The sequence below is a fragment of the Erinaceus europaeus genome, chromosome 2 (assembly GCF_950295315.1).
Source record: "Erinaceus europaeus chromosome 2, mEriEur2.1, whole genome shotgun sequence".
Lineage (NCBI taxonomy): Eukaryota > Metazoa > Chordata > Mammalia > Eulipotyphla > Erinaceidae > Erinaceus > Erinaceus europaeus.
In genome coordinates, this window is record NC_080163.1 from 67,566,094 (window position 1) to 67,580,344 (window position 14,251).

A 14,251-nucleotide genomic window follows, 5' to 3' on the forward strand; every position below is an offset into this window, starting at 1 on the left:
GATTTGAAATATATAAATATGAGGTTTATAATAGTTTTCTTATAGGATACATGATAATAAGCTTATAAAAGACCTTGGAACAAAGTCAATGACAAGAATTGCTATGATTAACATTATCTTTTAAAATATATGTTTTTCTGAATAATATATATATATATATATATATATATTCCTTAAGGGTTATTGCTGGGGCTTAGTGCCTGCACTACGAATCCACTGTTCCTGGAGGCCATTTTTCTCATTTTGTTGCCCTATTGTTACTATTATAATTATTGTTGTAATTGCTGTTGTAGTTGTAGGATAGGACAGAGTGAAATCAAGAGGGGGGAAAAAAAACAGACACCTACAGACCTGCTTCATTGCATATGAAGGGACCTCCCTGCAAGTGGGGAGCCGGGGGCTCTAACTGGGGTTATGCTGGTCCTTGTCTTAGTGCCATGTGTGCTTAACCCACTGCAGGCTTCCCTGATATTATATTTTTAAAGATTTGCTTACTTATTGAGAATGACATGTGTTGGTGAAGAGACAGAAACTGGACCAGAGCACACTACTTAGCTTGGCCTAACGTAGTGCTGAAGTAGTTGAACCTGTCTTCAGACAAACAACTTGATGCTCTAGTAGGTTGAGATATCTTCCTAGAACTGTTAAATATAATTTTTATAGATTATGTTCTTTTAAAAATATATTTTATCTGTTTAATAAGAGAGATACAGAGTGAAAGATACACACACACACACACACACACACACAGAAAGAGAGAGAGAAAGAGAGAGAGAGAGACAGAGGCACCAGAGTACTACTGAGCTATGGCTTCTGGCAGTGCTGGAGATTGAACCTAGGATTTTGAAGCCTCAGCCATGCATCTTTTTACATAGCTATTATGTGTGTCCCACATAATGTCCCTAAATATTATTTTGATAACCAAACGTATTGGAAGAAGTTGTTTCAAGGCTTTTATTGAAAATTGCTTTCAGTATCGTGTGGAGGGAGACAATTATTACTACCAGTGGTGTCCATCATGATTAATACACTGACAGGATGCTGGCCATGGCCTGTCACTGCCAGCCTTTCCTTAAGGGGAGATAGAGATCTTTGTTTTCCTCTAACTCTGCTCAAGAAACTAATGTCCAGATCTGTGTGGAGAACATAGTCGAAGACCATCATGTGATTCTAAAATTTTCCTTGCAAGATGTTACTCTCATTTCTATGTAATCTGTGTCAGTTCAAAAGACCAGTAGAGATCAAAAGCTTCTCAGAAATGCAGAGAGAGTGAAAGTGGAGACTCAGTTTTGATTCTTGACACTTTCTTTTTAAAATATATGGCAGGAATTCACCTTAAAACAAAGGATGACTTTTACCCTGAGGTACTACTACTATGCTTTCCTCATATTTGGATGAACAGATGACCAGCCCTAAATTAACTACTACTTTCTAGGAGCCCTGAAGGGCTAGTTAAATTTCCATTGTGGTTAGGGATATTCTACGATTACCCTTTGTGCTCAGCCATGATGTGGTGTGTGGCTTTCCCACAGAATTTATAGTAAGACCTCAGCAAAAACTGAGCTTTCATTTAGCTTATTGCTTTCTCCAGCAAGTTTAGACCATTCCTTTCTACTGAGAAGTCCATTGATATAATATCTGAAAGCATCCAAGGAGGAAGCAGCAATCCTCTAGGAGGCTTCAAAGTCACAAGTTGAGGGATGAGAGAAGTGTCCAAAGTAATGCATATCACCAAGGCTATCTTCCATATGCTGCCTAAGTTATGCATTCTTTAACTGTTGTTGTTTTGATAATTTTGATTTTCATTTATAAAATCATATTACAGGGAACAGCACGTTGGAACACTTTGTTAAGCACACAGAGTACAAAGTGCAAGGATCTGGGTTTGAGCCTCCAGGCTGCTCCCCACTTTCAGAGGGCTCACTTCAGTAGCTGCAAAGCAAGTCTTCAGGTGTCTCTCTCTCACTCCCTGTCTATTTCCTCCTCACTTCTCAATTTCTCCCTGTCCTATTCAATAAAATGGAAAAAAATGGCGTCCAGGAGCAGTGTATTTGTAATGTTGGCACTAAACCTCAGTGATAACCTGGAGGCAAAAAAAATTAAATTAAAATCATATTACAAATATTATTAGAAAAATGGAAGAAGAAAGCTCCTCTCCACCACTCCACAAAAGAGTTGTCAGTAAGAAGGGAACAATTTATAGAAGGAACTAGTGTTCCTTTGTTTTTATGTCTGAATTCTTAATGGCTCCTCTGTATGCTTTGCTCTCCCCACCAATTTTAAATGGGATATGTGACTTTGTTCTTATGTGTGAAGAACACTGGAGTTTAATTAAGGTTTGACTTTAACTTAAGGCACAAAGCTACCTGCCACTTAGGGATCTCTGAAGATAACTCAGACTTAAACCCCATAAAGTATGTACCCTCTAGACAGGTCCAGCTCATCAAAAGTCATTACCTGCCAAACACTTCAGTCATTAATTATAGGCAAGTTAATTGACAGTGTTTAAAATCCTTTTTCTGACAGAGACACCTCCCCAAGAAAGTAACCCAACTTAACAGCTTTTCAGCTTATGTCTCTTCCTGACAGTTTTACTTAACCCTGACAGAATTTCATTGTTTAATTGGTCTATGTTAAAATAGCACTATCTGGAGTTTAAGATCCCCCAAATACACCCAAAACCATGATTTAAGGAGGCAGTACCCAGGGTAACCAAGTGGTCTTTGGGCCATGTACCCTAACCATGCTCCAATGTACAAACCTCATTTATACAACTTGGGGATGACTCATCTTCCATGTGAAATTCCAAAATGCAGCACATTCATCAAAATGTGCTGAGGGCCTTGTACATTAACATGTCTGCATGTTGGCATTCAGTCATTTTGCAGCCATTATCTTGAGAAATCAAGGTGGGAGGAACCTGTGAGGCAGTGAACTAGAATTTCCTCTAGATGAGTTTCCATGTACAGTTCACAAATGGCTACACGGACATTTTATGAGTTTGAATCAAATTCAAATTCCTTGAACATTTGAGCATGTACTTCCACCTCACTGCCTTTGTCCCTCTTCTTTTAGCCTAGGATGGTTCTTCCTCAAAGATTTAAATGGCATGGTGTATACTCCCCTTTGCTACATAACTTGTCTCTTGGGCTACCTTATTAGCATCCCCTTTCCTGAACAGGTTATTCAGAACTGAAACACATCAAACATGACATCTCCCATCTCATGTTGTGCTGTGCTGATGTTCCCTCAGGCTAGTGCAGTTCCCGTGAGAGTTGGGACATTCTCGGAGCGCCTGTTCCGCCATGTTGTCCCCTCAGGCTAATGCCAGTTCCTGCGAGAGTTAATATGATATTCTCAAAGTGCCCTTCCCAACCAATCCTGTCCTGGCTCATCACTCCTGGTTTTTGCCCTATAAAGCCCTTCTTATTCTGCCCCTCTCTCTCTTGTCCTCTTTTCACTTCTGTGATTAGACACAGGGAAGGTTGCTGCATGAGGCGGCCATTTTGGCTATCTCCACGTGGCCCAAACCACTGCGTTCTCACCCAACTCTGAGGTGCCCTCGCAAATAAAGAATTGTGTTCCCTCTCCGCTCCGGATCTCCTCTCTCTCTCCTCTGTGTTGCAGCACGACACTGTTGCGTTAACCCATGTGTCTTATACAACTACTTGGCTTGCTCCTTAGATGTCATGTCTATGTCTATTTTTAACCACATGAGCTCCATAGGGGCAGATACTTTTGTTTCATCACTGCTATTCCTTAGAGCAGGTTCAATGTTCAATGAATAGATTCCATTTATAGAAATTCTATAGTAGATGCAAAGGATCTGTGTAGTAGCTAAAGAGATGTTGACAGTAACAATATAGCAAATAATATACCCTGACAGGGGCAACATGGATGACTACAGAACTTCACTCTGAACAGAACTCACACCATGAAATGCCAAAGTTCTGTCTTTAAACTCCAAGTCCTTTAATAGCTGACCCTCCCCCCCCAAAAAAAGAACTGTCTGGAGAATATTGTGGAACGAAAAGAGAGTCATATCTCCTAAGCTCTGACCCTACAGGTTCTGGTCTACCCAAATGTGCTTAAAGCAGGAAGGCTGCACTTTGCCACTTATCTGCTTATTGATCCTTGTGTCAAGTGTTCCAACTCTAAGGATCTTAGAATTTCTAATTTGAAAGTGTGCAAATCTCCCCTTGCCAAGTAGTTGAAAGAAAATGTGAAATTTTGTATAAAACAAAGATTTGGGTAGAAAATCCAAGAGAATTTGAATTGGGAGATGTTGAATTGGGAGATGCTTCTAAATCCTACTTATAAGACCTTCTGTTTTGATCATCACATTAGGTTCGCTTGTATTACTTATGATGTATTCTGTTTACATAGACACTGTTGACTGAAAACCCCCCTGCCTCTGGGACATTGATTTAATCCTCACTGGTTCGCAATTTTTCCTTCTCCCTGCCCCCTATCCTACGTACTTCCTTGTCCCTGACTCTTCTGCCTCAGGAGAGATGCAGGATAGAATTGTGTTGTGATTAGAAGAGATTATATTGTTGAACCACATCCCCGCTCATCATTAAAGAGATACTGCTTCCCAGCTCAGCCATGAGTCCCTGGTCGTTTCTCTCTCCCGCCCGCGAAACCAGCCCGGCAGGGAGACATGTTCCCCATTTGCCTAAATGCTAATCTTTTTTTTTTAGACTTTTAAAAAATTCTATTTGTAAAAAGGAAGCACTGACAAAAACCATAGGATAAGAGGGGTACAACTCCACGCAATTCCCACCACCAGAGCTCCATATCCCATCCCCTCCCCTGATAGCTTTCCTAGTCTTTATTATTTATTTATTTAAGAAAGGAGACATTAACAAAACCATAGGATAGGAGGGGTACAACTCCACACAATTCCCACCACCCGATCTCCATAACCCATCCCCCTCCCCTGATAGCTTTCCCATTCTCTAACCCTCTGGGAGTATGAACCCAAGGTTGTTGTGGGTTACAGAAGGTGGAAGGTCTGGCTTCTATAACCCTAGGACAGCAGGAACCTCACATTTCTACTATAGAGCCTAAATGCTAATCTACATACTCTTCCCCTCTGCAAGGGACTTGCTTATCTTGGCACCTCCTCCACTTCACTATACTTACTGTGGCCAGGAGGGAATCCAAGAAGGTGTCAGAGAAGACAGTGCCTGTGGCAAAGGAAGTGCTCAGATGCAGATTCATCCCGGCTAGGTGTCCTTCCATGCCACTAAGTTGCTCAATAAAGTGAATGTTGGACGGGTTTTCTACAAGGAAAGGGAGACAGAAAGCAAAGGCAGGCAGACAAGTTTAAGTATATACTGTCCATCATATAAGACAGGCCAAGTGGTAACCACTTGGTCAAAGGAATTCTTGCCTATTATTCATGATCATTGTTAGGTTTGCCCCTATGCCACTATTTTCAGTTTTCTTTTCAAGTATTTTCATCCCTTAAAGACATGTCTCCATTTTGAGCACCCACTTCATCTAGAAGACATCTTGGAATCTCAGGCTTGAATCTCTAGGAAAGTATCTTTATTATCACACTTACACATCTTTCAAACTATAAGCATTTTGGAAATAAAAGGAAATAATTTCAATTACTGCACTAGGATATTAGTAATAAAGATAAATGTATAGCCAATCACCTTATTGTCTTTTTTATTACTTATTATTAAATAGAAGCAGAGGGAAATTGAGAGGGGAGGAGGAGATAGAGAAAGACAGAGAGACACCTGCAGCCCTGCTTCACCACTTGTGAAGCTTTCCTCCTGCAGGTGGGAACCGGGGACTTGAACCTAGGTCCTTGCACACTGTAATGTGTGCACTTAACCAGGTGTGCCACCACCTGGCCCATGAGGGTCTTTTTTATAATACTAAGTCATAAATCATTTAGTATTCACTTGGGTTCCTCACATTAGCTGGGATAAAAATGATAAAAGCAGTGCCCTTTTTAATACTTAATGACATATATGTTGGTTTGTCAGAAAAGACACATTTTTTAGTAGAAAAATGTGTCATAACTTTTCTGACAGCCCAATGCATCACCTGGAAAACTTGTTACACTACAGATTTTGATTTATTGGGTCTAGGTTGGTGTCTGAGATTGTATATGCCCAATAAACTTTAGGTGCTGCTGAAGCTCCTGATGCAAGAATTAAATAGACTTAGAGATTCACTCTGATTGAGATCAGTGTAATGGTGACCAAATCATCCACAATTGTATCTATACTGGTTTGATACTGCAATTCAGTTTCTGAGCTAATTAAATTAGTTGAGAAAAGGAGCAAAGGCATTTGAATGCCTTTGTTTCAAGACTAGTGTTTCAGAAATGATTGTGTAGAGAATAGTATGTTGATGACAATGATCCTCCAATAGAATACAGAAAAGGCATTCTACCCATTCATTATGAAATATCCTAGTGTGCTCCAGGGGGTGGCGCAGTGGCTAAGGCACTAAACTTTTAAGCTTGAGGTCCTGAGTTCAATCCCTGGCAGCACATGTACCAGAGTGATATCTGGTTCTTTCTCTCTCTCTCCTCCTATCTTTCTCATTAATAAATAAACAAAATCTTAAAATATTCTTTAAAATAAAATAAAATACCTTAGCTCCCTGAGTTCAGGATTCCTTTCCTATAAAGTTATTCATGGTGGCTGCAAATCTAATTTGTCCCTGTTTATGTAACCCCTTTGGGAACAAGAGCTTGGGAAACTGGACAAAAATGACAGCATCATGGCTTATTCTATTGTTGTGAGTAATAGGCTAAAACAGTGGTCATACGTATTCTCTTAACATCAAGGAAACTTACACTGAAACTTGTTAGCTTGCAAAGTGTACAAAGTATAAAACTATTCATAGCTGTGTAGCCATCTTACAGATCTACACACATCTACGAGACATATGACTCAGAATACATTCCAAATTAAGATTAATTCAATACCTAATTGTTTTAACTGTTACTTATTAAATTTGAAGGAAGTGATATACTAGTAGTATTAGTGAGTCATTTTCTTATAAGAATTACATTTTTTTTTAAATCAAAGATGAGCAAGACAGGGCTATCATCAGTTCTCTTTTCTAATGCACACATTCTTTCATTCCATGACTCACCCTGAAGACACACTCATATCCCAGGGGCTCTTGTTCAAAACCTACTGTGTCATCCTAAGCTGGCTTTCTTGCCTTTCCTATTTATTCTTCCCAGGTTGCTGTACATTCTACACCAAAGTGCTAACAGTTAGACCTATAGCATCCATGTCATTGTGGCCATTTCCAACTGACCAAAGGAAAAAATAAATCTGAATGAGATGGTAGATTATTTGTCAGGTTTACTTGACATCGGCAGCTTGCTGCTGGAATTCTTTAATTGAACCCAGATACAAGCTCTGGAGGGTTAACCAGGTATACTTCCATGCCAGTAAGAAGCAGCTTATTATCCTTCCAACCACTCCAGTTCACATTATAATCGTCTAAAAATATAATATTATATATATACATTTCTGACTTATAAATAGTTCAAAATTAATATATATATATATATCATAATAAGTTATATAGTTAAATAATATTCTATGTAAAGGGTCCAGGCGGTTGCATACCTGGTTGAGCACACATGTTACAATCGAATCCCCACCTGCAGGAGGAAAGCTGTGCAAGTGGTGAAGCAATGCTGCAGACATTTCTCTGTCTCTCTCCCTCCCTGTTTTCCCCTTCCTCTCAATTTCTGGCTATCTCTGTCAGATAAAGATAATAAGAAATCTAAACTACATACATATACATATATAGGCTATGTAAAATAACATTAGCAATATACATATTAAATTGTTATAATATACTATATAAATATACATAATATAAAATCTCTATAAGATAGACTAATTGAAGTGATATGTATACTACTATAATTTCAAGGTGATTACACATAGGTTGCTAGGAACAGGTCAGGATCAAGAGTTCTGTGCTCTTGAAAGCTGAATTTGAAAAGTCTCATATTTAGGGTCCCGTATGATCAGGCTGATTACTGCCTGATATACTGTCATTGCCAGATAACATAGTAGTGTTACCCGCTGATTTCTCTGTAAGACCCTTGACTTCATTTGTAAGGCTAAGAGATTTTTTTTTTATTAAGTTTCACGCAAATCTCACTCAGTTTCAATCTTCTTTTTTAAAATTTATTTATAAAAAGGAAACATTGACAAAACCATAGGATAAGAGGGGTACAGTTCCACACAATTCCCACCACCAGAACTCTGTATCCCATCCCCTCCCCTGATAGCTTTCCTATACTTTAACCCTCTGGGAGTATGGACCCAAGGTCATTGTGGGATGCAGAAGGTTGAAGGTCTGGCTTCTGTAATTGCTTCCCTGCTGAACATGGCCATTGACAGGTCAAACCATACCCCCAGCCTATCTCTCTCTTTCCCTAGTGGGGATTTTTTTTTTTTTTATCAGAGTACTGTTCATCTCTGGCTTATGGTAGTGTAGGGTAGGGGATTAATCCTGGGACTTCAGAGCCTCAGACATGAAAATTCTCATGTATAATCATTATGTTATTTCTCTCATCATAAGTCACAAATTTTTATAAAGAATTGTTTCTATCCTATGAAAGTACATCATACCATTTTCTGGAGGCCAGCTCAAAAATCCTGTTTGATCCATTTTCATCTGTGTTAAAGACACTGGTGCCCTGTCAGGTTTCTTTCCCTTCAGTTTCTCATTCACTGTTGTCAGTAGTAAATGCTAGGGTTCCTTAGTCCTTACCATACACACTGTCAGATGTACACAGGCACTCTCTATAACATCCTTTCTCTCTTATAGCTCATGTCCAGAACACTTTCATACATGTGCACTTTCCATAAGCTGTTGATGGACAAGAACGGCTCTCTGTTTTTTCTGCTTTGGGAATTTCCATTTTAGAAAAGCAGCCGTCAAAGCCAGGATTAAGGGAAGACACCTGGAACACAAGATTGAAGGGCTCCAATAGTGAGCACCTCCTTCACTTACACCATAGGCTCCTCACTTGCCTGACTTTGGCATGGCAACAGGAAAAACAGTGCCTGGCCAAAAGTTCTGGGACCAGGCAGATAAACCTGTTTAAGGAGAGTCTTTCTAGAACTCCACAGTCACAGCTTCTCTCCAGAGATATTCCCTCTAGATCAGAGTTAGTCAGGTGCAGATCTCCCTCCCCTGGTGACATGAAGAATAAAGAAGGCAAATGTTATCCCTGCACTCTAACATCTGACATAAGAGACTCTGTTTGATAATGCCTCCAGCTAAGAGAAACCCAGATGGATGTAAAGATCTACAAAGATTCTTCCATTCTGATTCCTCAGCCCTTTGACAGTAAATTCTAATGAATAATGTAGCATCAATTGTGTTCTATAGATTCCTTCTTTAAATTTTGTTCTTGAATTGCAACTTACTCAGTTCAGTGAGGATGGGGATTCTTCGGTCTCTTTGCTTATCTGCGCGTGTACTTGAGGAAACTGAAAGTCCATCTGTAGGCACATACAACAGAAAAGGGGAGATCAATGAACACAAATAAAACTGCTTGTGAAACTTGACAAAGATATACAAGCACAGCATGTAGCTTGAAATTTTGTATTGTTAGTAAAGTGACTTTTATAACCATTCCCCAAATTCTGTGATTGGAAAGAGTATATATTTGAATCACAACTTATTATTATAGGGTCAAACTGAATTTTTCTTTCAGGACCACCAAGATTCATTCATGCTACAGAGCAGTGGTGAAAAATAGCTGGGTTTGGATTAACAATTTATGTTTCAGGACTGAAGACATAGATCACTGGGTCAGGTACCTATCTTCCTACAGCATGACTCATGTTTGAGTCCTGGCATCACGTGAGAATGTGACACCAGTGGGGGCAGTTCCAGGTTGATGGTGTCTCTCTTTTTGTTTCTCTCTGTCTCTATCTGAATGGATAGATGTTAGAGTGCTAACATAAAGCATGTACAAGGCCCACAGCTACACACACACACACACACACACACACACACACAAGAGAGGCAGGGGCAGGGAAGAAAGAAAATCTCTAAACCCAGGGGGTTAATCTTGTTCACATGATTACTTAAAGGAAGATTTATATTCACGATCCATGGCTATAAAGCTACTATCCTAATATCTTTAATTTATTGGTAAACCTTATTTGTAATGCAATCAAGTAACTAACAGTTTTTTTCCCCACCAGGGTTATCACTGGAGCTTGGTGCCAACACTACAAGTACACTACTCCCAGGGGCCACTACTACTGCTGCTACTACTACTACCACCACTACCATACTACTTCTTTTTTTTCCTCCTCCTCCTCTTCCTTTTTTCTTCTTCTTCTTCCTCTTCTCCTTCTTCTCCTCCTCCTTCTTCTTCTTCTCCTTCTCCTTCTCCTCCTGCTCCTTCTTCTTCTCCTTCTTCTCCTCCTCCTCCTTCTCCTTCTCCTTCTCCTCCTGCTCCTTCTTCTTCTCCTTCTTCTCCTCCTCCTTCTCCTCCTGTTCCATCATCATCATCATCATCTTCTTCTTCTTCTTCTTCTTTTTCTTCTTCTTCTTCTTCTTCTTCTTCTTCTTCTTCTTCTTCTTCTTCTTCTTCTTCTTCTTCTTCTTCTTCTTCTTCTTCTTCTTCGTCTCCTTCTCCTTCTCCTTCACCTTCTTCTCCTTCTTCTTCTTCCAGTCCTTCTCCTTCTCCTTCTCCTTCTCCTTCTCCTTCTCCTTCTTCTTCTTTTTCCTCTTCTCCTAATCCTTCTTCTCTTCCTCCTGCTCTTCCTCTTCCTCCTCCTCCTCCTCTCCTTCTCCTTCTCCTTCTCCTTCTCCTTCTCCTTCTTCTTCTTCTTCTTCTTCTTCTTCTTCTTCTTCTTCTTCCTCCTCCTCCTCTTCTTTTTCTTCTTATTTCTCTTCCCCTTCTCCTCCTTCTCTTTCTTCTTCTTACTTCTTCTCTTTCTCCTTCTTTATTCCCCCTTTCTATATATTTTTTAGCTAGGTCAGGAAGGGAGAGGGAGAGAAAGATAGATACCTGCAAATATGCTTCATTGCTTGGGAAGTACCCAATCTGCAGGTAGGGAGCAGGGACTCAAACTTAGAACCTCACATATGGTGATATGTGCTCTTAACTGGGTATGTCACTGCCCAGCCCAACAACTTTTTTTTTAAGTTTCTGGGGCTTTAACAATAATAAAAGACTTGAGAAAGAAGTTCAGATCCCACTTTCTTAGAATTGAGTGAGGCACATTATCTGTTTTCTTTAAATTTTCTTCTTTATCTAATTCTTCTTTCTTTTTTCTCTTTTCTTCTACAATCATTTAAACAGTATTTGTTCCATGCAAAGACTGTGAGTTGTCTCTGCCCCAGATGCAAGCCATATATGTATACAAATACAAAATATTTTCAGACAAGAATGAGTACTCTGGAGAAAACCAAACCTCTAGTGGCTAGTGATTTATGTGGGAAAATGGCTAAAGGCAGGGGTAGATAGCACACTCTCATGTCTGAGGCTCCAAAGTCCCAGATTCAGTCCCCCACAGCACCATAAACCAGAGCTGAGCAGTGCTCTGGCAAAAAAAAAAAAAAAAAAAAAAAAGGAATACGTTTATAATATAAAGCTTGAGGAAAGGTATCTTTATTACTTAAATGGAGTCTGAAGAACGAGAAAAATATTGTCCAGGCAGCTAGAATAGGGTAAGGAACCAGATATATATAAGACACAGTATAAACAATATTAGAGTAGGAGAAAATTCAGACTCCCAACAAGACTTAGAGATCCCTATGATGTTTCTAAAATCATGATAGGTTGCCATTGTAAGGCTTAAGCATAGAATTGATATTATCTGTTAGTATTTATAAAAGATCTAAAGTTGGGTGGTGGGTTACCCAGTAGAGTGCACATGTTGCAAATGTCCAAAACCAGGTATCAAGCCCCTGGTGCCCACCTTTCAGGGGAGGGAAAAGAGCTTCATGAATGGTAGAACAGTCTTATAGGTGTCTCTCTTTCCCTCTCTCCCTCGTGTCTCATTTTTCTCTCTGTCTCTGTCAAAAAGAAAGAAAAAAAAAAACAAATAAAATATCCACAAGAAACAGAGGATGAGAGATTCATATCGGAACTGGTCCCCAAAAATAACATTAGTAGCAAAAAATAAAAGAAAAATTATTGGGGATAGGTGGTAGTGAACCAAGTAGAGCACATATGTTATAGTGCACAAGGACCTAGGCTCAAGTCCTGGCCCCTACCTGTGAGGGGGGAAGCTTTGAGTGGTAAAGTAGTTTTGCAAGTGTTTGTCTGTTTGTTTGTTTAACATATAATTTTATTTCTTATTTTACCTTGGGCAGTGTCTTTTTATCTTTCTCTATCTCCCCTTCCCTCTCAATTTCTCTTTATCTCTATCTTAAATAAAATAAAATAAATAATAAAAATTAAAAGTCTCCTTCAGCTTCTGTGATTGATAGAAATTGTAGGACATACGGATTATACAAGGATCACAGTGTATCTGCTCATCAAATGGATCGTCTTTGAAGATGAGGAAACTACCTAAGGGTTCACATACCTCATCCAATATTATATAACTTGTAAATGATAAATGGGATTTAATATCCAGTCATCACTAGGCTCACAGCCCATGCCTTTTCTAGTGCAGTTGCTCTGTGGCCCTTTTAAAGTACACATGATTTGGCTGACATAATAAAATATTAATATTATTTTCCCTTGAAGGGGAACTAGTCCTTTGGATACCATTGCTTGACTACAAACCCCTTTACTAAGCACTTGTAAAAGCCTAACTTTCAAAGTCAAATGTTCCTATTGGCCACAGAATAATACATATTGACTGACATGATTATTTAATATCTGCTTCTGACACCACTTGAAAAACACTGAGTTTCTGCTGTAGCTCTCTTTACTTCTGGAGCAATGGCTAATTTGAATATCTGTCAGATCATAGCCTGGATACATTTAACTAATGTCAATATTTTTGCTACCTAATAGTACACAGTATTATACCTGAAATCTTCCAGGCTGGCAGGGTGCCATTACAAAAGATTGCTTAATTGTAGATTACTACTGTACATTTAAATTTTAGTAGCATATTAAGTTGTCAGACTTAATTACCGTTGTATGTTTAGATTATGCCATAGATTATTTAGTTCAGTACCTAGGTTTGCCAACCTGTTCTCATGATGTGACAAGGTAGTAATTAGAGTATCATTGAAAAACCTAATTTTTCTATGAAGGTGTCCAGGGGGCCCTGCACTCAGACTGATCTTTGGAGACTCTTCATTCAGCTGACTCCATCTCAGTGCTCTTTGGTGACTCTCTGTATGGACTAGCTTTGATACTCTTAGGCAGACTCTTATCACTATAAAGATATAGATAAGATGAGATAAGATAAGATAAGATAAAGATATAGATATAGATAAGCCCATCAATCCCACAAAAAGCTCACCAGAAATGTTAAGACAAAATTTCTCTATCTGGATACAATTGACAGTGCCAATTTTTCTATTTTGTTTTGTTGCCACCAAGATTATTGTTAGGGCTCAGTGTTTGCACAGCTCCACCACTCTCAGAATTCTTTAAAAATTTTTCTGGACAGAGCATGAAGAGTAGGTAAGAAAGAAGTTGAGAAAGAACAGAAAGGGAAACACAAAGCAGAATATTTTTATTATCTTTATTTATTGGATAGAGATAGCCAGAGACTGAGAGGTAAGGGGGTGATAGAGAAGGAGAGAGACAGAGAAACACCTGAAGCCCAGCTTCATCACTTCTGAAGCTTCCCCCTTGCAGTTGGGGACCAGGGCTTGAACCTGTGTCCTTGTATATGGTGATACATGTGCTCAACCAGTTGTGCCACCACCTGTCCAACAAAGCAGAATTTGACTGAGTTTGGATTATTGCACTATAGTTAAAAACTGTGGAAGGGGGAATAGATTTTCAGCTCCACTATAGGGGGTTGGGGACAGGGACATTGACCTTTTGTGGTGGGAACGGTGTTAATATATACTCGTATTAATGAAAAACAGTAATTAGCAAAAAGGGGGGATATATAATGGAGAGAGAAGGAGAGATGCCACTTCAGTGCTGATGAAGCTTTTCCCCTGCAGCCTATACTATAATCTGTGAATTCTACTGGTTGAGCCACCTTCAGGCCCACTTGAGTTTATCCTTTTAACATTTGGGGAAGCGGGGGGGGGGGGGTTCTTGTGTATTTTAGGGCCTGTAAAAGCTAATATC

The 14,251-nt window shown here is 39.3% G+C and overlaps 1 protein-coding gene across 1 annotated transcript in view; it reads right to left on the reverse strand.

The window, feature by feature from the left end:
* KCNU1 (potassium calcium-activated channel subfamily U member 1) overlaps nt 1-14,251 on the reverse strand; it is a 154,153-nt gene that overhangs the window by 21,885 nt on the left and 118,017 nt on the right. Inside the window, exons 23-24 of the mRNA XM_060182759.1 lie at nt 9,444-9,518; nt 5,149-5,288 (exon numbers count right to left, since the gene is read on the reverse strand). Of these exons, the coding sequence (XP_060038742.1) occupies nt 5,149-5,288; nt 9,444-9,518 (215 nt within the window). The remainder of the gene's footprint in view (nt 1-5,148; nt 5,289-9,443; nt 9,519-14,251) is intronic.